Here is a 25,132-nt window from a genome sequence, read left to right as displayed (position 1 = left end):
GGATATGGATTTGAACTTGGTGTCTCAGACTCAGCTCAAGGTTTTATAGAGATGCCTGTGTGACATGTGCTTTTTCCTCTTGGCAGTTAGCTGTATTCTGGTGGATACTGAAATGTGCCTAATGCATTGAAATGTGATTGATGTACAGTCAGAGCTGGTCTTCTGCAGAAGCATAGAAAATGTGCCACAGGAGGAGAGGGGACATGGTTCAGCCAAGTTCTGCGACTCCTGAGCTGATGCTGTAGCACTGGGATTGAAAGGGGGAAAACTCTCTTGCTGGACTCCTTACCATTTTACACTCTCAACAACAGGCCTGACCAAGGAACCTGGGCTCTTGGGAGCTCCATAACAACTTGTGACCCTGCAGAAACGGCAAGGGAGGCCTGCTGCAGTTTTAAGAAAAGGACTGATTTCTTTGACTACAGAACAGGACACATTTTAAATAATGGTGTCTGTCACTGTATGATAGCTCATGAATCACTAATATTTCTCCCTCTTTTTCACTAAGCACAATGCAAACGTCTGGAAGGAGGATTAGCTAAACTGAAGGAAGCTGCTGTTCAGTTGGATGAACTAAATGAGAAACTTGCAGAGCAGAAGATTGTACTGGCTGAAAAATCAGCTGCCTGTGAGGCCTTGTTACAAGAGATAGCAACCAACACAGCAATAGGCAAGTATTTAAAACTCCTGTCATATCCCACAAGCTAAGCTGGGTTGGGCCAGGTCAGTATTAGGCTGGGAGATTCTTAAAGAACGCAGGGTTGATGATTCAGTAAGTGATACTCTTGTTCTGTCAGTATTGACCGAAGGTCCCACCATGGTGTCATTAATGGTCATATAGTACTTCGCACAAGAGTACGACTGTTGACTGTTTGTTTCCTGACCAAATTCCAACCTGTACAATTGCAATCTGCCCATAGTAACATCCATTGCAGTTTCAAGTAGATACAGTGTTCTTCTTCACATCCCATCCCAAACTGTTGGGGAGCAAATTGTGAGAGAAGACACTAGCGGCAAGGGGAGTTTTGTGAGGCAAAGGCATGGCAGCATGTGGGAAGGCAATGGGAGTGAATGGGCCGGGGATCAGAAGGGGATTTGTAAGCTGTTTCCTCTCTGAAAGAGGAGACACAAACAGGAAGAAGAGAGTAGAAAAGGAGATGGTGTTCTGTTGTTCCTAGCATTCCAGAACTTATCTGTGATGGGAAGAGTACTGTGAACAGCGGTGACCTAGCACCAAATGAGTTAATAGTGATCTAGAGATAGTGGTAGTTTCTGATTTTAGGCCATGTGCACTTCTACTGGTTTGTTAGCGAGATACAAATCTTAGTAAGCCATTTACTATGTACTGCCTTTTGCACTTCCTAGCTGAGGAGAAGAAAAAATTGGCAGAAGAAAAAGCAGTGGAGATAGAAGAACAGAATAAAGTCATTGCTGTTGAAAAGAAGGATGCTGAGACGGCCCTGGCTGAGGCCATGCCTATTTTAGAAGCTGCTAAACTGGAGCTGCAGAAGCTGGACAAGTCTGATGTCACAGAGATTAGGTGATTAATTCTGATTTGTAAGAGCATAAACTCTTAGAAATTCGATTCCACGGTGCCTTTGCTGTAGTCTAAGTACCTGACAAGCACCAGCACCCTCAGCCTCACACATTGCTGTGAGGTAAGGATGCATGATCATCCCTGTTAGACAGATGCGGGGATTGAGGCTAGAGAGGTCAAGGTCTCATCGGGAGTCTGAGGCAGAGCTTGGGGATCTCCAAGTCCTGTGTGTCAACCGCAAGCCTGTCCTTCCTTCCAGGAAAGCAATCCAATATTTGACGTCTTTCTAATTATTCTGTAATACATTTCTGCCACCCTGAGTACTGCTGAAGTCTATGTGGGGGTCATTCAAGCAGTAGCTATCCTAGCCCTTTCACTCTGGGGTGGTGATTTTATTCTGCACCAGATGTGGGATACACAGCACTTGAGTTTCAAAGATTTTTAATGGTATGAATGTGTATTTCTCTTTTTATATACCTTCTTCTTTTTGTGTTTTAATAATAGCTTCTGTAAAGGTGGCTTTAAAGCTATACCCAAACTTCAGCTCCCCTCAAAATTCTGCCATTCCTTCTCCCTTCAGACTCTTCCAACCCCCACCACACTTCTTAACTGTCCTCCTCCCACTAGGCCTCTAGACACTCTTCCTCCCTGTTCCCCTTGCAATGGGCAACTTGACCTTCCTCTGCCACTCAATGGAGCTATGCCGATTTACACCAATGGAGCATCTGGCTGTTGTTACACACCATTGCTTTTCGCCAGACCTGGAGCAGGCAGGAATGCAGGGCTCAGGAGTCAGGCAGGCAGGAGGGGTCCCATAGTAGCAGCCAGCCAGGGGTTGCTCAGACAACTTCTTGTGTTGTGTTTATATAGAGCTGGTTTATATAGAGCGCCTCAGCCAATAAAGGGTGCTGGATGTTTCCCCCAATTGGGAGCTTCAGGGGTGGGGCCCTCTGCATGCTAGCACTCACTGGTTCCCTTTCTCTGGTTGTTTAGGTGATCTGCTGGTGGTGGTTGTGGCCTGATGCTGCCTGTGGGTCCGAGTTCAAGGCCTGTCATCCCTCACAGTTGTTAAATAATGTTGAATAGGAAAGCACACTTACATTTAATACACCTAATATAATAAAGACCTTTAAACAGGAGATAGATGAGTACCCAGAAGAAAATATTGTACGATGGGATACAACTGCTACTGTAATTCAAAGGAAAGATCAGAGTATCAGACTTTGATGAGTTTCTTCTCACCTTTCCATCCTAAAATCTCCTTTGTTCCCCTAGTAGATTACGCTAGTTTAGCCAGGAGTCCCGAGGATTATTTCCAAAACCAGCTCAGCACAGCTGCTGCCAGTGTTCTGTCACTGTTACTGCAGGCTGATGCAGCTTTAAGCTCCAGTAAAAACATGGTTAAGGGTTTTATTTCTCTGATGGTTGAACTCCTTTAGAAACCTTGAGGAAGTTGTTGTATGAATGTAATATTTAGTTTTTAGCCCTCTGTTTATAAATCTTTCCTTGTTTGGATTGGATTGTATTTCTCACTTGGATGAGGACGTATCTTGGGGAATTGCTATATTATATCACCCCTTGCACTAAACACCACTGGTTGGAAAAAAACTCTTCCAACAAGAGTTATGTATTTATAGCATCATGCACTTTATTTCCCCCCTTTCCCCATGTTTATTTTTTAGGTCCTTTGCTAAGCCCCCTAAACAGGTGCAGACTGTTTGTGAATGTATCCTCATAATGAGAGGATACAAAGAATTAAACTGGAAGATGGCCAAAGGAATGATGTCTGACCCAAATTTCCTGCGATCCCTAATGGAGATAGATTTTGATGGAATTACTCAGACCCAAGTTAAATCCGTCCGAGGTAAATTGTTCAGCTAATGAATCAGGCACTTGGAATTTAATGTAGAGTTTTATTAATATTATTTGAGATGTTAGCTGCTATGCTGGATGCTTTCTTCTCTTCAGGTGAAATTTACCCTGGCGCCGAGGGCAAGCGTGAGGCTTCTGCCCAACTTGTTTTGCACTGTGGGCTTAACCAGGTCTTTCCTGGCACAAAGGCCTTGTGCTTGCTCTCTGCACAGGGTTATGCCTTAACTTGCATTGTAATCTTGGTTGACTTTTGCTTAGAGAAGGTTAGACATAAACTGAACAGTTGAGCAGGGCCTTTGTTTGTTTTTTAGCTACTTGGAAAGTATAATTGTCACATCATTTTCACGATGAACATTAAAGATACAACACACATGTGTCACGGAAAGGCAGTGGGCTGCAACTCAAACTAATTGGACCAAATTCTTTGACTGCTGTTTAGCAAGCAAAGGGCTAGATTTTGAGAAATGCTGAGCAATCCCTGTGAAGTGCTGTTCTCACTCAGCTTCCCTTGGAGTCAGCTGGCCTAAAGTCCTTGAATATCTGACAATATCTTGCTTGTTTTATTATTGTCCAGCAGCATAACCTTATACTGTAAAATTGTTTTGCATTGGTTATCACATCCTTGTTCCAATACATACCACAGAGCTAGAGAGCTAGCTGAGATTTGATTCACAAGGAAAGCTATTGCTCTTGTGATTTATGCATTGTTATTATACTGACTTGCAGTGTTTTTGTGTGTTAACGTTTAGCTCTGTTAAAGACTCTTAACACGACATTTGAAGAAATGGAAGCTGTTAGCAGAGCAGGATTGGGAATGTTAAAATTTGTCGAGGCAGTAATGAGCTACTGTGATGTAGCTAAGGAAATCAGGCCAAAGAGAGAAAAGGTACAGTGTGCAAATATGAACATAAAGGACTATGAAGAGTGTTTGTTGCCACAAAAATAACACTTGGGAATTTTATGTACTGCAGTGTTTCTCCGCGTCAAAGTGTCAACAGCTATGAAAGTGGTGTTTGCTAGAACCACTGTAATAATAATACCTAGCTCTTATATAGCACTTTTCCTCAGTAAACCTCAAAGCACTTTAGGAAGCCAGGCTTTCAATTGCAAGCTGCTGTTTTCATTGTATTATAGGTCTGTGATACCAGTTTCTGTTTGCATTAAAACATGAAGTAAAAGGAGGAGTTTTGTAATGTAATATTGGGGGGGGGAGAATGGAGAAGGAAGTTATAGATGCCTACTGAAAACTCACTTAAAATAATACCCAGGGCATTTGAGCATAGAGGGACTCAATGGTATGTCGAATCCATTTCCTTGGTTTAAGCAGGAACCATTTTTATGGCCTGTTTAAAAAGGGCTAATTTTATAACTTTTATAAAATTAAAGTGTAAATCCTACCAGTACGACTACGAAACATCTCTGCTCACCAAGGAAGGTTTTCTGCTGGCCAATGGGCAAGTGCATTTGTCAAGTCCTGGCTCTAAATGTTCTTTTAGGCCCTAATCCCTTTTTCCTTAGGGTATGTCTACACTACGGAATAAGGTCGAATTTATAGAAGTCGGTTTTTTAGAAATCGGTTTTATATATTCGAGTGTGTGTGTCCCCACAGAAAATGCTCTAAGTGCATTAAGTGCATTAACTCGGCGGAGCGCTTCCACAGTACCGAGGCTAGAGTCGACTTCCGGAGCGTTGCACTGTGGGTAGCTATCCCACAGTTCCCGCAGTCTCCGCTGCCCATTGGAATTCTGGGTTGAGATCCCAATGCCTGATGGGGCTAAAACATTGTCGCGGGTGGTTCTGGGTACATATCGTCAGGCCCCCGTTCCCTCCCTCCCTCCGTGAAAGCAAGGGCAGACAATCATTTCACGCCTTTTTTCCTGAGTTACCTGTGCAGACGCCATACCACAGCAAACATGGAGCCCGCTCAGGTAACTGTCACCCTATGTCTCCTGGGTGCTGGCAGACACGGTACGGCATTGCTACACAGTAGCAGCAACCCCTTGCCTTGTGGCAGCAGACGGTACAGTACGACTGGTAGCCGTCATCGTCATGTCTGAGGTGCTCCTGGCCACGTCGGCTGGGAGCGCCTGGGCAGACATGGGTGCAGGGACTAAATTTGGAGTGACTTGACCAGGTCATTCTCTTTAGTCCTGCAGTCAGTCCTATTGAACCGTCTTATGGTGAGCGGGCAGGCGATACGGACTGCTAGCAGTCGTACTGTACCATCTTCTGCCGAGCAGCCATGAGATGTGGATGGCATGCAGTCCTTCTGCACCTTCTGCTGCCAGCCAAAGATGTAAAAGATAGATGGAGTGGGTCAAAACAAGAAATAGACCAGATTTGTTTTGTACTCATTTGCTTCCCCCCCTCCCCTGTCTAGGGGACTCATTCCTCTAGATCACACTGCAGTCACTCACAGAGAAGGTGCAGCGAGGTAAATCTAGCCATGTATCAATCAGAGGCCAGGCTAACCTCCTTGTTCCAATAAGAACAATAACTTAGGTGCACCATTTCTTATTGGAACCCTCCGTGAAGTCCTGCCTGAAATACTCCTTGATGTACAGACACCCCCTTTGTTGATTTTAGCTCCCTGAAGCCAACCCTGTAAGCCGTGTCGTCAGTCGCCCCTCCCTCCGTCAGAGCAACGGCAGACAATCGTTCCGTGCCTTTTTTCTGTGCGGACGCCATACCAAGGCAAGCATGGAGGCCGCTCAGCTCACTTTGGCAATTAGGAGCACATTAAACACCACACGCATTATCCAGCAGTATATGCAGCACCAGAACCTGGCAAAGCGATACCGGGCGAGGAGGCGACGTCAGCGCGGTCACGTGAGTGATCAGGACATGGACACAGATTTCTCTGAAAGCATGGGCCCTGCCAATGCATGCATCATGGTGCTAATGGGGCAGGTTCATGCTGTGGAACGCCGATTCTGGGCTCGGGAAACAAGCACAGACTGGTGGGACCGCATAGTGTTGCAGGTCTGGGACGATTCCCAGTGGCTGCGAAACTTTCGCATGCGTAAGGGCACTTTCATGGATCTTTGTGACCTGCTTTCCCCTGCCCTGAGGCGCATGAATACCAAGATGAGAGCAGCCCTCACAGTTGAGAAGCGAGTGGCAATAGCCCTGTGGAAGCTTGCAACGCCAGACAGCTACCGGTCAGTTGGGAATCAATTTGGAGTGGGCAAATCTACTGTGGGGGCTGTTGTGATGCAAGTAGCCCACGCAATCAAAGATCTGCTGATATCAAGGGTAGTGACCCTGGGAAATGTGCAGGTCATAGTGGATGGCTTTGCTGCAATGGGATTCCCTAACTGTGGTGGGGCTATAGACGGAACCCATATCCCTATCTTGGCACCGGAGCACCAAGCCGCCGAGTACATAAACCGCAAGGGGTACTTTTCGATAGTGCTGCAAGCTCTGGTGGATCACAAGGGACGTTTCACCAACATCAACGTGGGATGGCCGGGAAAGGTGCATGATGCTCGCATCTTCAGGAACTCTGGTCTGTTTCAAAAGCTGCAGGAAGGGACTTTATTCCCAGACCAGAAAATAACTGTTGGGGATGTTGAAATGCCTATATGTATCCTTGGGGACCCAGCCTACCCCTTAATGCCATGGCTCATGAAGCCATACACAGGCAGCCTGGACAGTAGTCAGGAGCTGTTCAACTACAGGCTGAGCAAGTGCAGAATGGTGGTAGAATGTACATTTGGACGTTTAAAGGCGCGCTGGCGCAGTTTACTGACTCGCTTAGACCTCAGCGAAACCAATATTCCCACTGTTATTACTGCTTGCTGTGTGCTCCACAATATCTGTGAGAGTAAGGGGGAGACGTTTATGGCGGGGTGGGAGGTTGAGGCAAATCGCCTGGCTGCTGGTTACGCGCAGCCAGACACCAGGGTGGTTAGAAGAGCACAGGAGGGCGCGGTACGCATCAGAGAAGCTTTGAAAACCAGTTTCATGACTGGCCAGGCTACGGTGTGAAAGTTCTGTTTGTTTCTCCTTGATGAAACCCCCCGCCCCTTGGTTCACTCTACTTCCCTGTAAGCTAACCACCCGCCCCTCCTCCCTTCAATCACTGCTTGCAGAGGCAATAAAGTCATTGTTGCTTCACATTCATGCATTCTTTATTCATTCATCACACAAATAGGGGGATGACTACCAAGGTAGCCCAGGAGGGGTGGTGGAGGAGGGAAGGAAAATGCCACACAGCACTTTAAGCACAGCACTTTAAAAGTTTACAACTTTAAAATTTATTGAATGACAGCCTTCCTTTTTTTGGGCAATCCTCTGTGGTGGAGTGGCTGGTTGGCCGGAGGCCCCCCCACCGCGTTCTTGGGCGTCTGGGTGTGGAGGCTATGGAACTTGGGGAGGACGGCGGTTGGTTACAGAGGGGCAGCAGTGGCAGTCTGTGCTCCAGCTGCCTTTGCTGCAGCTCAACCATACACTGGAGCATACTGGTTTGGTCCTGCAGCAGCCTCAGCATTGAATCCTGCCTCCTCTCATCACGCTGCCGCCACATTTGAGCTTCAGCCCTCTCTTCAGCCCGCCACTTACTCTCTTCAGCCCGCCACCTCTCCTCCCGGTCATTTTGTGCTTTCCTGCACTCTGACATTATTTGCCTCCACGCATTCGTCTGTGCTCTGTCAGTGTGGGAGGACAGCATGAGCTCGGAGAACATTTCATCGCGAGTGCGTTTTTTTTTCTTTCTAAGCTTCACTAGCCTCTGGGAAGGAGAAGATCCTGTGATCATTGAAACACATGCAGCTGGTGGAGAAAAAAAAAGGGACAGCGGTATTTAAAAAGACACATTTTATAAAACAGTGGCTACACTCTTTCAGGGTAAACCTTGCTGTTAACATTACATACATAGCACATGTGCTTTCGTTACAAGGTCGCATTTTGCCTCCTCCCACCGCGTGACTACCCCCTCAACCTTCCCCCCTCCCTGTGGCTAACAGCGGGGAACATTTCTGTTTAGCCACAGGCAAACAGCCCAGCAGGAATGGGCTCCTCTGAGTGTCCCCTGAAGAAAAGCACTCTATTTCAACCAGGTGACCATGAATTATATCTCACTCTCTTGAGGATAACACAGAGAGATAAAGAACGGATGTTGTTTGAATGCCAGCAAACATACACTGCAATGCTTTGTTCTACAATGATTCCCGAGTACGTGTTACTGGCCTGGAGTGGTAAAGTGTCCTACCATGAAGGACGCAATAAGGCTGCCCTCCCTAGAAACCTTTTGCAAAGGCTTTAGGACTACAGCTAGGAGAACCGCAAATGCCAGGGCAAAGTAATCCTTTCACATGCTTGCTTTTAAACCAGGTATAGTATTTTAAAAGGTACACTCACCAGAGGTCCCTTCTCCGCCTGCTGGGTCCAGGAGGCAGCCTTGGGTGGGTTCGGGGGCTACTGGCTCCAGGTCTAGGGTGAGAAACAGTTCCTGGCTGTCGGGAAAACCGGTTTCTCCGCTTGCTTGCTGTGAGCTATCTACAACCTCCTCCTCCTCCTCATCTTCTTCGTCCCCAAAACCTGCTTCCGTATTGCCTCCATCTCCATTGAAGGAGTCAAACAACACGGCTGGGGTAGTGGTGGCTGAACCCCCTAAAATGGCATGCAGCTCATCATAGAAGCGGCATGTTTGGGGCTCTGACCCAGAGCGGCTGTTCGCCTCTCTGGTTTTCTGGTAGGCTTGCCTCAGCTCCTTCAGTTTCACGCGGCACTGCTTCGGGTCCCTGTTATGGCCTCTGTCCTTCATGCCCTGGGAGATTTTCACAAAGGTTTTGGCATTTCGAAAACTGGAACGGAGTTCTGATAGCACGGATTCCTCTCCCCAAACAGCGATCAGATCCCGTACCTCCCATTCGGTCCATGCTGGAGCTCTTTTGCGATTCTGGGACTCCATCATGGTCACCTGTGCTGATGAGCTCTGCATGGTCACCTGCAGCTTGCCACGCTGGCCAAACAGGAAATGAGATTCAAAAGTTCGCGGTTCTTTTCCTGTCTACCTGGCCAGTGCATCTGAGTTGAGATCGCTGTCCAGAGCGGTCATAATGGAGCACTCTGGGATAGCTCCCGGAGGCCAATACCATCGAATTGTGTCCACAGTACCCCAAATTCGAGCCGGCAACGTCGATTTAAGCGCTAATCCACTTGTCAGGGGTGGAGTAAGGAAATCGATTTTAAGAGCCCTTTAAGTCGAAATAAAGGGCTTCATTGTGTGGACGGGTGCAGGTTTACATCGATTTAACGCTGCTAAATTCGACCTAAAGTCCTAGTGTAGACCAGGGCTTAGGCAGCCAGTACTCTTATGGATGTCTGTGGGTCTGCTCATGTGCTTAAGTACCTGGCTAGATCAAGGCTAAGAGTTTTGTCAGTGTCAGGACTGCAGAATCAGACCATATTATACGTGTATTGGGTGAGAGGAGTTGGGTGAAAAACAGTGCCTATTTTTTCTTCTTACACTATTTATTACCAGATTGTCTTAAACATATATGAAATAGCTAATTGAAGGTTGAAAACCAATGATTTTGCACCAAAAAATAAAACTCCTCTCTCCTCAGACATGACACATGATGTCTTTCATAATGTAGGTGGCTAGGTTGGAACGGAACTACTATTTAAGTAAACGTGATCTGGAAAAGATACAGACAGAGCTGGCGACAATTCAGAGGGAGCTCAAAGCTTTGGGTGACAAGTATGAAGCTGCAATAAGGGAAAAACAACAGTTACAAGAAGAAGCAGAGATCATGGAAAGGAGACTTATCGCTGCTGACAAGCTCATCTCTGGCTTGGGATCTGAAAATATAAGGTTAAGTCTAGTGCCAGAAGAGAGATTTTTTGCATTAAAATGTAAGCTCAGAAACCACGCATAAAATTTTCAAAAGCACCTAAGTGATGTAGGAGTTTGTCCCGTTTTCAAAAGTGATTTAGGCACTTAGGAGCCTAAGTTTCAATGAAAGTCACTTTTGAAAATGGGAATTAGAATCATAGAAGATTAGGGTTGGAAGAGACCTGAGGAGGTCATCTAGTCCAACCCCCTGCTCAGAGCAGGACCAACCCCAACTAAATCATGCCAGCCAAGGCTTTGTCAAGCTGGGCCTTGAAGACCTCTAAGGATGGAGATTCCACCACCTCCCTAAGTGCTTTTGAAAATTGCACCCTGTGTGTTTTGTTTGTTTCTGTGAAGCAACTAACATACTTTGGCCCCTGAAAAATAATAAAAACAAATAATATGATTTTTCAATCCAGAAGTCTTTACTGGGTATATTTGAGACTCACAGTTAATCTTTTAAATTGAAATGGAAAAAGCAAAATGTAGCTGCAGTTAAGTACTGTTTAAAGGCATGATGCAAATCCAGGTCAAATTGAACTTTCTGCTGCCATTACTGCTGTGCTATGTGGTTGGTTGTAGGTTTGGGGCTCTTCTCAACCTGAAGCTAAAACATAAGCAGCTTTAGAAATGCTGGAGTTCTCTGACCCCTGCTGCAGAAAAGATCTCAGACTGACCCAGAATTCATTAATTTTTCTATCAGATGGACAAATGATTTAGAGGAGTTAAAAATACGAAAAGTGAAGCTGCTAGGTGACTGTCTACTTTGCGCTGCTTTTCTGAGCTATGAAGGGGCATTCAATTGGGATTTCCGTAATGAGATGATCTACCATGAGTGGCAAGAAGATATCCAATCACGAGAGATTCCTCTCAGCCAGCCTTTTAGATTGGAAAACCTCCTGACTGATGACGTAGAGATTAGCAGGTATGTGAAATCACTGAGCTTTAAAAAAGCAGCCCAGCTGCTACTGAGTGTAGAGAAGGGCTGAAGTCACACAGTTTGGATCTGAATCTGGATCCAGGATTGGAGATTGTTGGGTTCGGGGGCAGAGGAGGGGGTTGGGTTTGGCCCATCTCTGTTTTTGCACTAAATCAGGAAAATCAGAAAAACGCCATCAGCGTACAGTCGCCTCTGAAAAGTGACTGTTTGAAAATGGGATCATCTTTCTCAATAGAGAATAATAATTTTATAGTCCTTTTCATCCGAGAATCTCAAAGTGCCTTGCAAAGAGATCTTCCCCCTGTGTATTTGGAGTCCTGTCTGCTTACTCCAATGACAAAATTAAGTTTGAACTACTTTTTACTCCTGTTAGCCAAGCATAACCAATACAGCTATTGTCTAATCTTGACCCCTCTCCAATATGAAATATACTGTATTCTGCTCACACTGATCAAGGGTGGGAGGGATAGCTCAGTGGTTTGAGCTTGAGCATTAGCCTGCTAAACTCAGGGTTGTGAGTTCAATCCTTGAGGGGGCCATTTAGGGATCTGGGGCAAAAATTGGGGATTGGTCCTGCTTTGAGCAGGGGGTTGGACTAGATGACCTCCTGAGGTCCCTTCCAACCCTGATATTCTATGATCAACAGAGTTTTTAACTAAATTCCAGTCTGGAGCTCTGTTCCTGCTCTCTGTTACCCTTAGGCTACCAACTGAAGACCCCTAAATCCTATACAGTGATTGGTGCTCTGGAAGTACCTGATAGAGATTAGATAGATAAGTGTAAGAAAGGTCAGAATGTCAATGCAGTGGGCTTTTACCGGGGTGAGCAATGGCTGAATTCGTAGAGTATAATCTTTACTACTCGTGATGCACAAGCATCCCAGGAAGAATTTCAGATTCCACGGCTGGCAGAGAGACAAAACATCTTTCTTCTTGTGAACTGAGCACCTGGAATCTAATAAATCGTACTTTGTACATCTATAGCACTCAGTATAGCTGGTACCACATGATGCCATTGAAAAATTTGTTTCACAAAGTAGATCCAGACTATGAGTGGGATGCAAAGATCAGTGGGAGTCCTTTCATTGACTTCAGTGGATCTGGGTCAGGACCTGTCTCATTTAAACCAGTTTCTGTCTAGTTCAGGATTATTCACCATAGTACATTAATTAGTGCTTTAACCAGGCTAGTTATAAGTAACTCAATGATGCTTTCATTGTTTCCCTTGGGAGTCTATGGTTATGTCTACATGGCAAAAAGAAAACCCATGGCAGCAAGTCTTAGAGACTGTGTCTACAGACTCAGGCTCATGCTGTGGCACTAAAAATAGCTGTGTAGATGTTTGGGCTGAGGCTGGAGCTTGGGCTCTGAAACCCACTCCTCTCCCTGGGCTTCAGAGCCCGAGCCCAAACATCGGCATGGCTGTTTTCAGCACTGTAGTGGAATTCTGTAGACCCAGGCTCTGACTCGCTGCTGTGAGGTTGTTTTTGCCATGATACACTGTATGTTCTAGGGTGTTGTAATAGAATGCTCAGTAAAATAGCACTGGTTTACCCGTAAGTGAAGCATGCTGCTGTACCATAAAGAATAAAATACACCGCAATCTTTACTCTGTTTCCTTCCCAGGTGGGGCTCCCAAGGTTTGCCTCCAGATGAGCTCTCTGTTCAGAATGGCATTCTGACAACACGTGCCAGCCGATTCCCTTTGTGCATAGACCCCCAGCAGCAGGCATTAAATTGGATCAGGAGAAAAGAAGAAAAAAATAATCTGCGGGTGAAGCTAAATTTTCATTTTATTTTTATAGTTATTGTTTTGAAAGATGCATAAATATCTGTCCTTGGCCAAGGCGCCAGTTACTAGTGGGAATTGGCAGTCATGATGGTTGAGCCTCAACAGGATGGAAGTGCAGTGCCATTAAGCATCTAAACATAAAGTCAATTATCCAGATGGATAGTGACCCCGCCCTGCATCCAGCCTGTGGAGGATTGAAGCAGGATATTTGAAACACCAGAAGCCAAGCTGTCATGTCAGAGACCTCCAATTTTGGGAACAAAGAATGCTGGGCTCCAATTTCCTTCTACCCTCAGCAGGGGAGCAACAGCTTACATCCTGCTTCTGTCTCTTTTAGTGCTATGTGACATTGGAAGACCAGAGGCAGATGCCACCAAGACGCCTCTTCTCCAGTGATAAAGCATGTTGTCAAAAATTCAGGAGTTCATCTGGAAGGGGTGTCTGTTTGGGGAGGTGAAATGCTGTTGTATCGAAGAACTATTTAGTCTTAATCCCCCCGGGCCATGACCCTCCCATGATCCTCAATTCCCTCACTGTTCCAGTCCTCCAAGCTCACTCAAAACCACTGTTTTCCCCTCCTTGCTCCATTGCCTAGCCATCTAAACCCCTACCTTTTCAGTTCTGGGTACCCAACAATGTGATGCTCGTTCTGCGTGGCACCTGCAAACTCACTTGAACTTTGGGCGTGCCTCATTACTCATGCTGCAAGGTGCATGACTTGCATCTCACAGAAAGCCCCAGTGCTTGCAAGAACAGGATAGATAAAAGTTTAGGCCACATTGTGTTTAGGGATGCAGTTGCAGCAGGAAAGAATTGTTTTCCAAGCGGATAGTTTTTGTCAGTGGATCAGAATCAAGAATGTGCTTTCTTTGATCTCTCCCAATCAGGGTTATATCATCTGTAGGATGAAAGGCAGAGATGCATAGACAAACAGCAAGCTTAATGAATACTGGTAATTATTGTAAAATAGAAATATTCAGTGAACTCAATATTAACTGTTCCAAATCTTTCCATTTTTCTGTTCTCTTTCAGATGGCTTCCTTTAATGACCCTGATTTCCTTAAACAACTAGAAATGGCCATAAAGTATGGGAGTCCTTTCTTGTTCCATGATGTAGATGAATACATAGATCCTGTGATTGACAACGTCTTAGAAAAGAATATAAAAGTTGCCCAGGGGCGAATATTTATCGTACTGGGTGATAAGGAGGTAGACTATGACAATAACTTCAAATTGTACTTGAACACCAAGCTAGCTAACCCTAAATATTCACCATCGGTGTTTGGAAAAGCCATGGTTATCAACTATACAGGTGAGCATATGCATGCTGTTAGGGACAGAGTATTAACTGCTCAGTAGTGCAAATATAGGGCATGAACTAGGCTCAGATGAGCTATTGCTCCAAAAAGCCGAGATCCTTTCTCTTGTATCAGAAACCACAGCACATGAGTTTGGATGAGTTCAACTGCAAAATGCAAGCGTTTTCAGCCAGGGGATATTGAGCCCAGCTGCAGATTCATTAGTCTGAAACCAATGAATCCAGGCAGTTACTCTGCTTTTCGGCTGGATTAAGTGCTGGTTGTGTACCTGCGCAAATCCAGGTCTGGCCTGAGTGAAAGGCAGATTCTGACATCCTTACTCATGTTGTCTGACACCTTTCTCCACTAGTCCCATTGACATCTCATGGGGCAAGCTGCTTCTCAGTAGCAGTAAGGGGGTCAAAATCTGGCCCTAGATGAGTTAGAAAACAGAGAACAACTGCTGTAAATAATGGCTAGCCCTCTGACCACATCAGAAGAGGGAGACAGAAATGTCCTGGCTCTCTGGCAGTGGAATTTGCAGTGCCTGTTAACTATGTATAATACTTATAATGTATGTTATATTGTTTATACTCCTCCTTGTATTCAGCCTCTGATAATACTGAGTCCTACCATGAGGGCAGGGGACTGGACTTGAAGACCTCTTGAGGTCCCTTCCAATCCTACGATTCTCTGATTCTATGATTTAATGTTAAATTTTTCCACTTCCTGCTGTTAGTCTAAAAGGAAACTAAACTACATGCTGCTTATTAGATGTGTCAGGTGAGAACCAATATAGAAGAACAAAACTCAATGCTGTTAACTAAACCTGTCTTTTTAGCACAGAGTTATATAAGATCATATAGCCTGAAGGAACTGTATGAAAGCTAACCTTGTGTTTTAAGAAAGATTGTGCTGAGGACATGGTTCTTCATTTTCCATCCATAGTTACACTAAAAGGCCTTGAGGATCAGCTGCTCAGTGTTATTGTGGGGTTTGAAAGAAGAGAGCTAGAAGAGCAGAGAGAACATCTCATCCAGGAAACCAGCGAGAACAAAAACTTGCTGAAAGATCTGGAAGATTCTCTCCTCCGGGAACTGGCAACTTCCACAGGAAACATGTTGGATAATGTGGACTTGGTGCACACCCTGGAGGAGACAAAAGCCAAAGCTACTGAGGTACCTATAAGAGCCTTATCTCATGGTTGTTCTACGTAGGAATCCCTGTCTTTCCTTTGGGATTTGTTTCATCCTCCTTTATTCCTTAAGTTAGGATGTAAGTTGAAAAGGAGCTGAGAGTTACATGGTGAGCAGTTGTCTATGAGAACTCCATACATGCACAGATCTAGCACTTGTGTCCAGAGACAGAAATCTTAATTCTTTAAGAATTTGTTTGCTCTGAGTTGCCCACTTGATCCAGGAATGTTTATCCATAATCAGAAATATATTATCTTTAGGTATGGGGCCAGACAGCATGATATTTCCTGAGGAAATCCCTTAGTGTGCAGAAGTCTCAAAGTCAATCTTGGGCCTATGAAACACCATCACTTTACAATGTTCTGCTTGATGTGATGGTGGTGAGTCAGAAGGTCTTCATCTGGATCATGAATTCATGATGTAACATCATGACATATTTCAGTGCCATGGGGAGGATTTTATTCCATCAGACAAATGGCAAGCCTACCTTCAGAGAAGACTTCCTTATAATAGGGATCTTTTAGTTAAAAAAAAAAGCATGTATCTATCTCTGTATCTTTGGTAACATGTTATTCCAACTCTGAAACAATCTTTGCATGGTTTTATTAAAACTGAAGGTTCACTGAAATTTGTAAATCTTTTCCAGTATTTCTTACAAACATACAGTGCTCTGTATCACAGATATTCCAACTTTATCATCTGGAAGTTTAATAAACTGAACTAAAGCATTTTTGGAGAGGGAAAAGAATATTTATTAATATGATTTTTTTCTTTAAAAAAGGCTACTTGAATTTTTAGCTATTCAATGTGGGATTGTTTCAAGGAAATGTTCTTGGTTCTGTGGCAGCAATTGGCTTTTGATGGCACACCTGCCAGTGTTCATATGATTTTTTATAAATGCTGATACTTGTTTACTGCTTGATATATTTTTAAATCCTGGAAGGGTTGTTCATAGTATTTCAAAATGCTGTTTCAATATTGTTTAGCCACAGATTAGCTCAGCATATCATTAACCATGTAGTTCTGTGTAGTAGTTATACATGGATAAAATTAATGCTTGGGAGCCACATTTCTCACTTGCTAGGTATCAGAGAAACTCAAACTGGCTGAGAAGACAGCAGTGGACATTGACAAACTGCGAGATGGCTACCGACCTGCTGCTAAGAGGGGCGCCATTTTGTTCTTTGTTTTATCTGAAATGGCCCTTGTCAACACCATGTATCAATACTCCTTGGCCTCCTTCCTAGATGTGTTCGGGTTTTCGCTTCGGAAATCCATGCCCAACTCAATTCTTCCAAAGAGGCTAAAAAATATCATGGATACATTGACATTCAACATATATAACTATGGCTGCACAGGTTAGTGTGATTAAGCACTGGGATGGCATTGTGTATGTTTGAATGACTGTAATGGGAATTCCTTCAGTCAGTTGTGCAAAGCAATGTAATTTTGTGCTGTCAAAGGAATTTCAACAAATATTGAATTCAGTAAATATTCTGTTTGCTGCTAATGCTTCTGCATTCTCTACCCCTTCTTCCCTCATGTTAAGGTCGCTCTGAGATGCAGGGAAGTGCTGTATTCCATCCCCTGGATATTTAAGAAGTACTTCTACTTTTAATAAACAATCAGTTACAAATAGCAGTGGTTCCAAACCAGAAAGATTGATCTCAACCTCTCTGAGCTTTGGAGGGGAGATCGTTTGGAATCTGAAGCTAGATCTGGATGTGAATGTTGTAGCAGGCTCAGATCTCTACAGCGGGCTGAACCAAAATTCACCACCCTGAACTTTGTGGGGTGATCAGAGTCAAGATCTGGATCTGAAATTTGTCCCAAGCCCAAATTCTTAAGAAGCAGACTGATGAGAATATTATGTTCTTATTTCAGGCTTGTTTGAGAGACACAAGTTATTATTTTCCTTTAATATGACTATCAAAATAGAACAAGCTGATGGTAGAGTCCCACAAGAAGAACTGGACTTCTTTTTAAAAGGTAACTTGGATACTTAGTACCTTCTAGTAGTTATATGCTCTTCCAGAATTAAAATCAAGATTTTTGACTACATATATCTGACTATCAAAGTTAGCTCCTTAGTAAAATTTCCATAAGCACCTAAGTCCCATTTACTTTCAATGGGACGTGGGCTCCTAAATCATATAGATCCTAAAATTTAGCATGCTGAGCCTGAGCCCCGAAGAATATTTTAAAATAGATGTTCAACAAAAATACCTGGCATATGTTCAACTAAAGACAAAGTAGTAGTTTACCTACTTCTATTAACGGGTTATAGCACGTTGTAACTGACACAGTGGATCCTCAGCTGATGTAAATTGGCATAGCTTAGTTTAATTCAATAGGCCTAGGCTCGTTTACACCAGTAGAGGATGTGGTCCCTTGCATTTGTTTCCAGCTTGTTTGACGGCAGAAAGGCCAACAGTGAAATTCTGACTCCAGTGAAGTCAATGACAAAGCTCCCATTGACTTCAGAGGGGCCAGGATTTTACACCAAGAGTCCATCTTTAGTTAAATGCATAAATAGTGGCAAAAATACAAACTTGGCATGCAAATATTTGCAAAGTAGTAACTTGTTCTCCAGCAGACTAATTAAAAGTCAGTGTGCTCCCTTTTATGATAGTGATATTTATTTAGTTTTCTGAATTGTGACTAGGCAATATTTCCCTGGAGAAGAGTACACGAAAGAAACCGTGTACTTGGCTTTTGGATCAAGGCTGGGAGGACATAATTCGCCTATCTGAACTATTTCCTGAGCAGTTTGGGTCTCTTCCAGATGACGTGGAAAAAAATCTTGAAGTATGGAAAGAAGTAAGTGATTTTCTTAGTCTAGTTTCTATTCCCTCCCTCTTCAATTAAATGTTCAAACATGATCCAACTTGTTAAAAATGTTTGAGCGATCACTGGCTTTTCCCTTTAATTCCCTGACTGGATGTTTCTTTAGAAGCTGGGGGTAATTGCATGATCTACATAGAAACATGGAAATGGCCATAGTCAGACCAGTCAGCCATTTAGTCTGCTGTTCTGTCTCCAACACTGGCCAGTACCAGATCCTTCTGGGGAAGGTTCAAGAAACTGATAATGAAAAATCTGGAATAACCTATGCCTGGGGAACTTTCTTCCTGACCCTGGGCAGTTTGTGACTGGCTTATGTCTTGAAGCATGAGGGTTTTAAATGTTTTAAAGCATCTTATCTTATGTAACTGTGGATGTTCTTGTTTTCCAGTTGAATGTCTAACATGAGATCCCTGCCCCAATGAAGTCAATGACAGTTTTGCCATTGGCTTCAGTAGAGTCAGGATTTTACCTCTAATCATTTTTTAAATCCTATTAAATTATTAGCTTTTATCATCTTGTGGGAGTGAGTTCCACAGAGTACTTACATGTTGTATAAAAAAGTATTTCCTTTTATCAGTTTTAAATTTGCTGCCTTTCAATTTCATTGAATGTTCATTTGTTCTTGCATTATGCGGGAAAGTAAATAGGAATCTCCGATTCCCCTTCTCTAGACCATCCATTATTGTCTTGAGCTTGTGACCTCATTTAGTTGTATCTTATGAGAATTACCATAAAATGAAAGTATGACAATGGCATTGGATAGACACGTTTTATACGGAAAAAGTTGATTTTTGGCATTTATTTAGTATTTTTTTCTAGTTTCTCTTTTCTAGTTTCAATTTTCTCTGATTCTTCTCTGTTTCCCCATGTCTGTATCTCTTGTTGCAGTCCTGTTATCAGATTGACTTTATCTTTCCTAATAAACTTGGTTGATTTATCTATCTGATCAACTCATGTTCTCTACTGTATTTCCTTTCTCAGTGGTATGATCTGGATGCCCTGGAACAATCACCATTTCCCACGCAATACCAAAATAGTCTCACACATTTTCAGAAGCTGCTGCTTTTACGTTGTTTCCGAGTAGACCGCATATATCGGGCAGTAACTGACTACGTTACTCTGACAATGGATGAGAAGTAAGTTGCTGTCATATTTTTTTTTTATCCAGAATCTTTCTAAGTTTTAAAAGAACCAAAGAAAGTCGGAGGTAACCTGAATCAATTGCTAAGCATTTACTGCAGATTGATATTTCATAGACACAAACCTAAATGTGAATGAAAAATGAATTGTGTTAGATTCTCACAAGCTTTTTTGACTTGAGAGCTTTGAAAAGTAAACAAAAAGCAGGTGGTAATTAATTGAAAAATCAGTGTAAAGTGGGGAAAAAAGTATACAAAAGGTCTCCTGTCCAGTGCTTCCTTACTGAGGTAAATACATGTGGGGAAGATTTGCTCACAGGAGAGCAAAGGAGTAACTGATGATCCCCTGCTTTTCCTCAGAGTCTTCCTCAGCTAATTCTAGTGCATATCCATGTACATTTCTCCTTTCATTTAGCCTCTTAATGCATAGTTAAAGGCTCTGTATCAGACTGGATGGATTTTATTTTTCAAGAATTGCAAGTGTCCTATTTTAGCTGGTATTTATAACTTCGAGGACATAAGCATTTTTGGAGCTGCAGCTGTTTTAGGGGCAGTGTGATAACCCCTAGCTACTCTACCTGAAGATGTTAGCCCTTTGCTCATTTCACTTTACCAGAAATTAGCTGTCCCTCTCATTATGCAAATCTTTGCCATTCGCTCTTCCTCCCACCAAAACACCGTACCCCCCCCTAAACTGACAAGTATCATTATTTTGAACATCTATACTTCCCATATATACAGTGCACAATGTATGTGACATCAGTAGATTTAACAAGAAAAGCGTCAATAGAAGTTTTAAAAATTCCTTGCCATTAAAAGTATACATAAAATGGGCTGAGATCAGTTATAATTAGACCTGCTTGAAAAAAATTTGATGGAACAGTTTTCTGTCACAAAATGCAGCTTTATCAGAACCTTTGACAGGAATGTGTCAATTTTGACAAAATTTGGAGGGGGAGGGAATTGAAACAAATCGTTTTGAGTTTCTTGGTTTGTTTTGATGATGTTGACACATTTTGTTTTTATAAAGGTAAAAATATTTTGCTTCAAATTTATCATTTTGATTAATTTCATTTTTATAATAATTTTACTGTAAGATTATATATATATTTAATATAGTATATTATTATTTATATTATATTGTTTTAACACAATGAAACATTTCATTGACCCTCATATCAAAAATTTTAAAATATTTTATTCTGCAGGAAATTCTGACTCTTTGTTTGGTTTCAGAATGAAAACAGATTTTTGGAATGTTGGAATTTCTTACAGAATAGAAATTCTATCTTCTGACCAGCTCTGGTTGTAATGTTTACAAGACTCGGGTACAGTACCCAGCACTGATGGTGTATCACTTTGATGATTAAGGATCATGCCGCACTTTTCATTAGGTCCAGTGTTAACCCTTTGTCTGAGCCAATTTCCAGCTTCAGTGGTGATGTTCATTCTCTGTAAATTCTCCCCATGGTTTCAGTTGAACACAGTATTCCACTTACCATCTTGTCCTAAGGTACATACTGTTAAATAACTGCCAAATTCCACACCACAGGTCGCTGTACTTCAGTCGTGTGTGATGTGATCCATAGATATAGTAAGTGTTTCAGTTAAAGGGCTCAATCCCGCAATCTCACTCCTCCTACATATAGTCCCATAGATTGCATGTGAGGCAAACACTGCATTGGATGATGGGTTTGCAGGTTCAGCCCCTAAATTTGTACTGAACTTTGAGATCCTTTGACTTGAAGGGACTGCAGCAAAGTATTATCATTAATTTCCGTTCATGTATTTCCATAATTTGCCTAAACAGGTAACTGAGATTAATAGCCCTTTGTCCCATTTAACGCTCCTAACAGATGGCATTTTAAATATTTTGTGCAAATTAGTGTACCAATTTATTGTACTTCTCCCCAACCCCTCAGATATGTTCAGCCTCCTGTGATCAGCTTTGAAGCTATCTTCGAGCAGAGCACACCTAACTCGCCCATTGTTTTTATCCTAAGTCCTGGCTCTGACCCTGCCAGTGACCTCATGAAACTGGCTGATCGGACGGGCTTTGGAGGGAATCGACTCAAGTTCCTCGCCATGGGACAAGGACAAGAAAAGGTATCTTTGTTGTGACAAAGCACAGTTCAGCGGGATGGTGTGTGAGCTGCCTTCAGTACTTTATTTTGTGACTGCTGCAGATCTCATTTCTGACATTACGGGGCTGTCCAGGCATCTGTCCCAACAACCCCCTGCTTTTGGGAAAGCCATACTCTGTGTATTAAAAACAAAGCAATCTGGGTGGGAACTGGCATACAGCTTACCGCCCTAGAAGCAATCACTTTCTGTAAAATAAGAGCAGACATTTGTCTGGTCAGTTAATTTGCTGTTTGAGTCAAGACAGGTTCAGAATTGCTTCCTCACCTGTACCAAAAAAATTGTTGAGGTTGAAAAGATGCAGATATGCAGGCTGTCAGATTTCAGTCAATGTCCCTGCCGCTCCATCACTTGATATGAATGTAGGGAACGTCATCACTGCATATTGGTATTTGCAAGCAAAAAAACCCTCATCTGTGCTCTGTTTGTACCTTCGCTTGTTTCCCTGCTTTAGCATGGTGGGGGGATTTTCAAAAACACTCAGCATTTGGCTACTCTGTTATCATTTGAAATCAGTGGCAAAGCTCCCATTGGTGTCAGTGAGAGCTGAGTTAGACCAATACTAAGCTCTTTTGAAAACCGCACTCTAATGACCTAAGCTTACTTCATTACTGTTTTCAAGTGTTTGAAAGCTTTGTGCTGTTTTTATTTTTAAAGCAATTAATGAAATAGAAGAGCACAAGGTATTCCTGGGAGGCGCTGCGAATTGGAACAATGGCTTAATTGCACATTTTTATTTCCCTCAGAGTGTGCCAAGAGAATTCTGCTTCAAAAGAAAGAAGGAAAATGCTCTGTTTTCTTGCTATGAGGAAGCAGTTGGAGGCACTAAACCATTCAGAAGCCCTGCACTTTCAGGGTCAAAGCAAGCTTTACTCATAGGCAGCTATTTCCATCTCATTGACACAGGTTGCACTGCAGTTGCTGGAGAATGCAGTGGCTCGTGGACAGTGGTTAATGTTGCAGAACTGTCATCTTTTGGTGAAATGGCTGATTGATTTGGAGAAAGCATTGGAGAGAATTACTAAACCTCATCCAGACTTCCGCCTGTGGCTGACTACTGACCCTACTCAGGGCTTTCCCATTGGAATACTTCAGAAGTCTTTAAAGGTACAGTACAGGGATGAAACACCAGCAGAGGGCATGACACACCACTCTTACGCATGACATGCCACTCTTATTCAGGCAAAACTGATTGACCTTGGTGGGAGTGTGGCCTGCATGCAGGATTGGGCCCTAAATGCTGTCTTTTTTCTTTGTAAGCAAGATCCTATTGTCATCCTCTGGTTTTCCAGCAGGTGAGGTTTCACTGATGTGAAATAAGTTTAATAGACGTGTTCATCTGATACTACCCTTAGGCACATACTTCTTAATCAATCCATCAGTAAAAGTGAACTTGTAAATGCCCTTTAGATCCAAACACCATGGTGATGAGGGGGTTAGAAGTACCCAGCTACACCTCCTGTCATTTCTCTAATGCTGAAAATGTAGAGCCGAGGTCTGTGTCTAGCTGGGCAACAGTGTCAATAGGGCAAATGTTCTTATAGGACAGTTGTTTCCAGCTGCTACATAAGGCTGAAGCATTTATCACAAGCAAGATGAGCTGATTATTTATAAATGGCAAGCCAGAGATGCTGTACTAATCTTCTTTTTTGTGGTGACTATTTCTGTGGTTGTAAATCATTGCTGTGACAATTATCATTTTATCTGACAGATGTTAACACAGCAGAGTGACAGTTAGTCATTGATTCAGATATGTATTTTAGTGTATCAATGACATCTTTAAAATATTCACCACCGGCATGCTTCATCCCAGATCTGCAAAATATAGTTATGTGTATATCTTCCATTTAAGACTACAAAAACCCAATCTGTGAGCACAGCTGTGACCGTTGCAAGCACAAATTAGCGCTTTTGTGACATTTGAAAATCAAGCTAAGAAGTTGTCTGTGCCTCAGTTTCACCATCTGCAAAATAGGGTTAATAAGCCTTACCTTTCTCAGAAGGATGATGTAAGGCAACATAATTAAAATGTGTAATTCAAAATATTTGAAATTGATTTCAAAATATAATTAAGTATACTTAATAAAGTATTACTGTTGTTATATAACTGCTCTTTATATTTTTAGTATGAAGCAAAAGTGTAAAGTTCATAACTTTAATAGTTTGCCAGCTAATTGAGAGGTTTTTTTTCTTTTGCTAGGTTGTAACAGAACCACCGAATGGGCTGAAACTGAATATGAGAGCCACCTACTTCAAAATTCCCCATGAAGCCCTTGAGCAATGCCCCCATGGCGCGTTTAAATCACTGGTCTATGTCTTAGCATTTTTCCATGCAGTGGTTCAGGAGAGAAGGAAGTTTGGGAAGATTGGCTGGAATGTACCATATGATTTTAATGAATCTGATTTCCAGGTAAGAAGCTAAAGCTAATGGCCCTTGAGTTTGCACAGGTTACCTTTGCAAATATGCTCTGTCTGTCCATCTTCCTTTTCACAGTAAGTTAGTGTTCCTCCTTTCCCTGTCATCACAGACCCTGTAGATCCCTGAGTCTATAAATTTACTTTTAGCCAGTATCAGGATTGCTGAGAATAACAAGTCAGGTTCCTGATCCAGCCTCTTTACATTTTGCCCCTGCTGGCTGTTTCTTGTGAGATTTATTTTTCATTTTCTTTTGAGGAAGACATGATGATTAATGTACGAATTAGAATTTTGTGAAAACTAAATGTCTGTATCCTTGCCTGACAAATTTGTGACTCTTCTCATCCAACATGTTGTAATAACTGTTATTAGGTGTGCATGGAAATCCTGAATACATACTTGACCAAAGCCTACCAGCAAAATGATGACAAAATCCCATGGGGCAGTCTCAAGTATCTCATTGGAGAGGTAAATCTGATTGTTAAGTAGCTCTGACGGTAAAATGAAATCATGTAAATAAGGACAGCACTTGCAAAAAGATCAATCTTATCTTGAAGCAAAGTGGGCTAAGATTCTTTCCTGGTTCTTTCAAGTAATTGCTGTATGGCCCTGAGTAAGTCACTTCACCTCTTTGTCTCAGTGAAATAGGGACATAACATTTACCTACACCACGGAGAAGCTGGGATTCTTAATTAATTCTTGATTAGAAAGCCCTTGGGATCCTTTGATGAAAAGCACTACACAGAATAACTGCAAAGAATTATCATTACAATAGGCCTGTGCTGGAGTGTGAACTATACGAAGGGATATTTACAAAGCTCCTGTTGCAACATTTCAGAGCTCTCGCTACACACTACATATTTCAGTAAAGCGGCAGAAGAAACTGAAATTTTGCATCTTAGTGAGCTCTTGACCCTTTGTGGTCCCTGCAGTAATCAAGCTTGAGAGGACCAGCTCTGCCATGGTCTTCACAATCTGGCAGCCATCTCTAGACTCCCCCTAGTGTCCAAGCACATGCTTTTGCCCCATAAGGAGGTGTTACCAAAGAAGCACAGGGTTTCCTCTTGGAGGGGCAGTATGCAACAGCCAAACATACTTTGATGTTTCCAAAAG

General features: G+C 42.8%; 1 protein-coding gene across 2 annotated transcripts in view; it reads left to right on the top strand.

Moving 5' to 3' along the window:
• The window catches only part of DNAH10 (dynein axonemal heavy chain 10), a 110,407-nt gene that overhangs the window by 79,090 nt on the left and 6,185 nt on the right, over positions 1-25,132 (top strand). For both annotated transcript variants that reach the window (XM_048821400.2, XM_075120029.1), the window contains exons 56-72: positions 509-670; positions 1,366-1,540; positions 3,220-3,401; positions 4,159-4,295; positions 10,012-10,229; positions 10,954-11,175; positions 12,816-12,963; positions 14,014-14,293; positions 15,228-15,457; positions 16,560-16,833; positions 17,360-17,464; positions 18,141-18,295; positions 19,304-19,458; positions 21,384-21,567; positions 22,510-22,710; positions 23,804-24,013; positions 24,392-24,487. In XM_048821400.2, the coding sequence (XP_048677357.2) occupies positions 509-670; positions 1,366-1,540; positions 3,220-3,401; positions 4,159-4,295; positions 10,012-10,229; positions 10,954-11,175; positions 12,816-12,963; positions 14,014-14,293; positions 15,228-15,457; positions 16,560-16,833; positions 17,360-17,464; positions 18,141-18,295; positions 19,304-19,458; positions 21,384-21,567; positions 22,510-22,710; positions 23,804-24,013; positions 24,392-24,487 (3,134 nt within the window). The remainder of the gene's footprint in view (positions 1-508; positions 671-1,365; positions 1,541-3,219; positions 3,402-4,158; positions 4,296-10,011; positions 10,230-10,953; positions 11,176-12,815; positions 12,964-14,013; positions 14,294-15,227; positions 15,458-16,559; positions 16,834-17,359; positions 17,465-18,140; positions 18,296-19,303; positions 19,459-21,383; positions 21,568-22,509; positions 22,711-23,803; positions 24,014-24,391; positions 24,488-25,132) is intronic.

The sequence above is a fragment of the Caretta caretta genome, chromosome 15 (genome assembly GCF_965140235.1).
Source record: "Caretta caretta isolate rCarCar2 chromosome 15, rCarCar1.hap1, whole genome shotgun sequence".
NCBI lineage: Eukaryota > Metazoa > Chordata > Testudines > Cheloniidae > Caretta > Caretta caretta.
The sequence above is the reverse complement of the archived record's forward strand: the minus strand, read 5'-3'. Positions and strand labels throughout refer to the sequence as shown.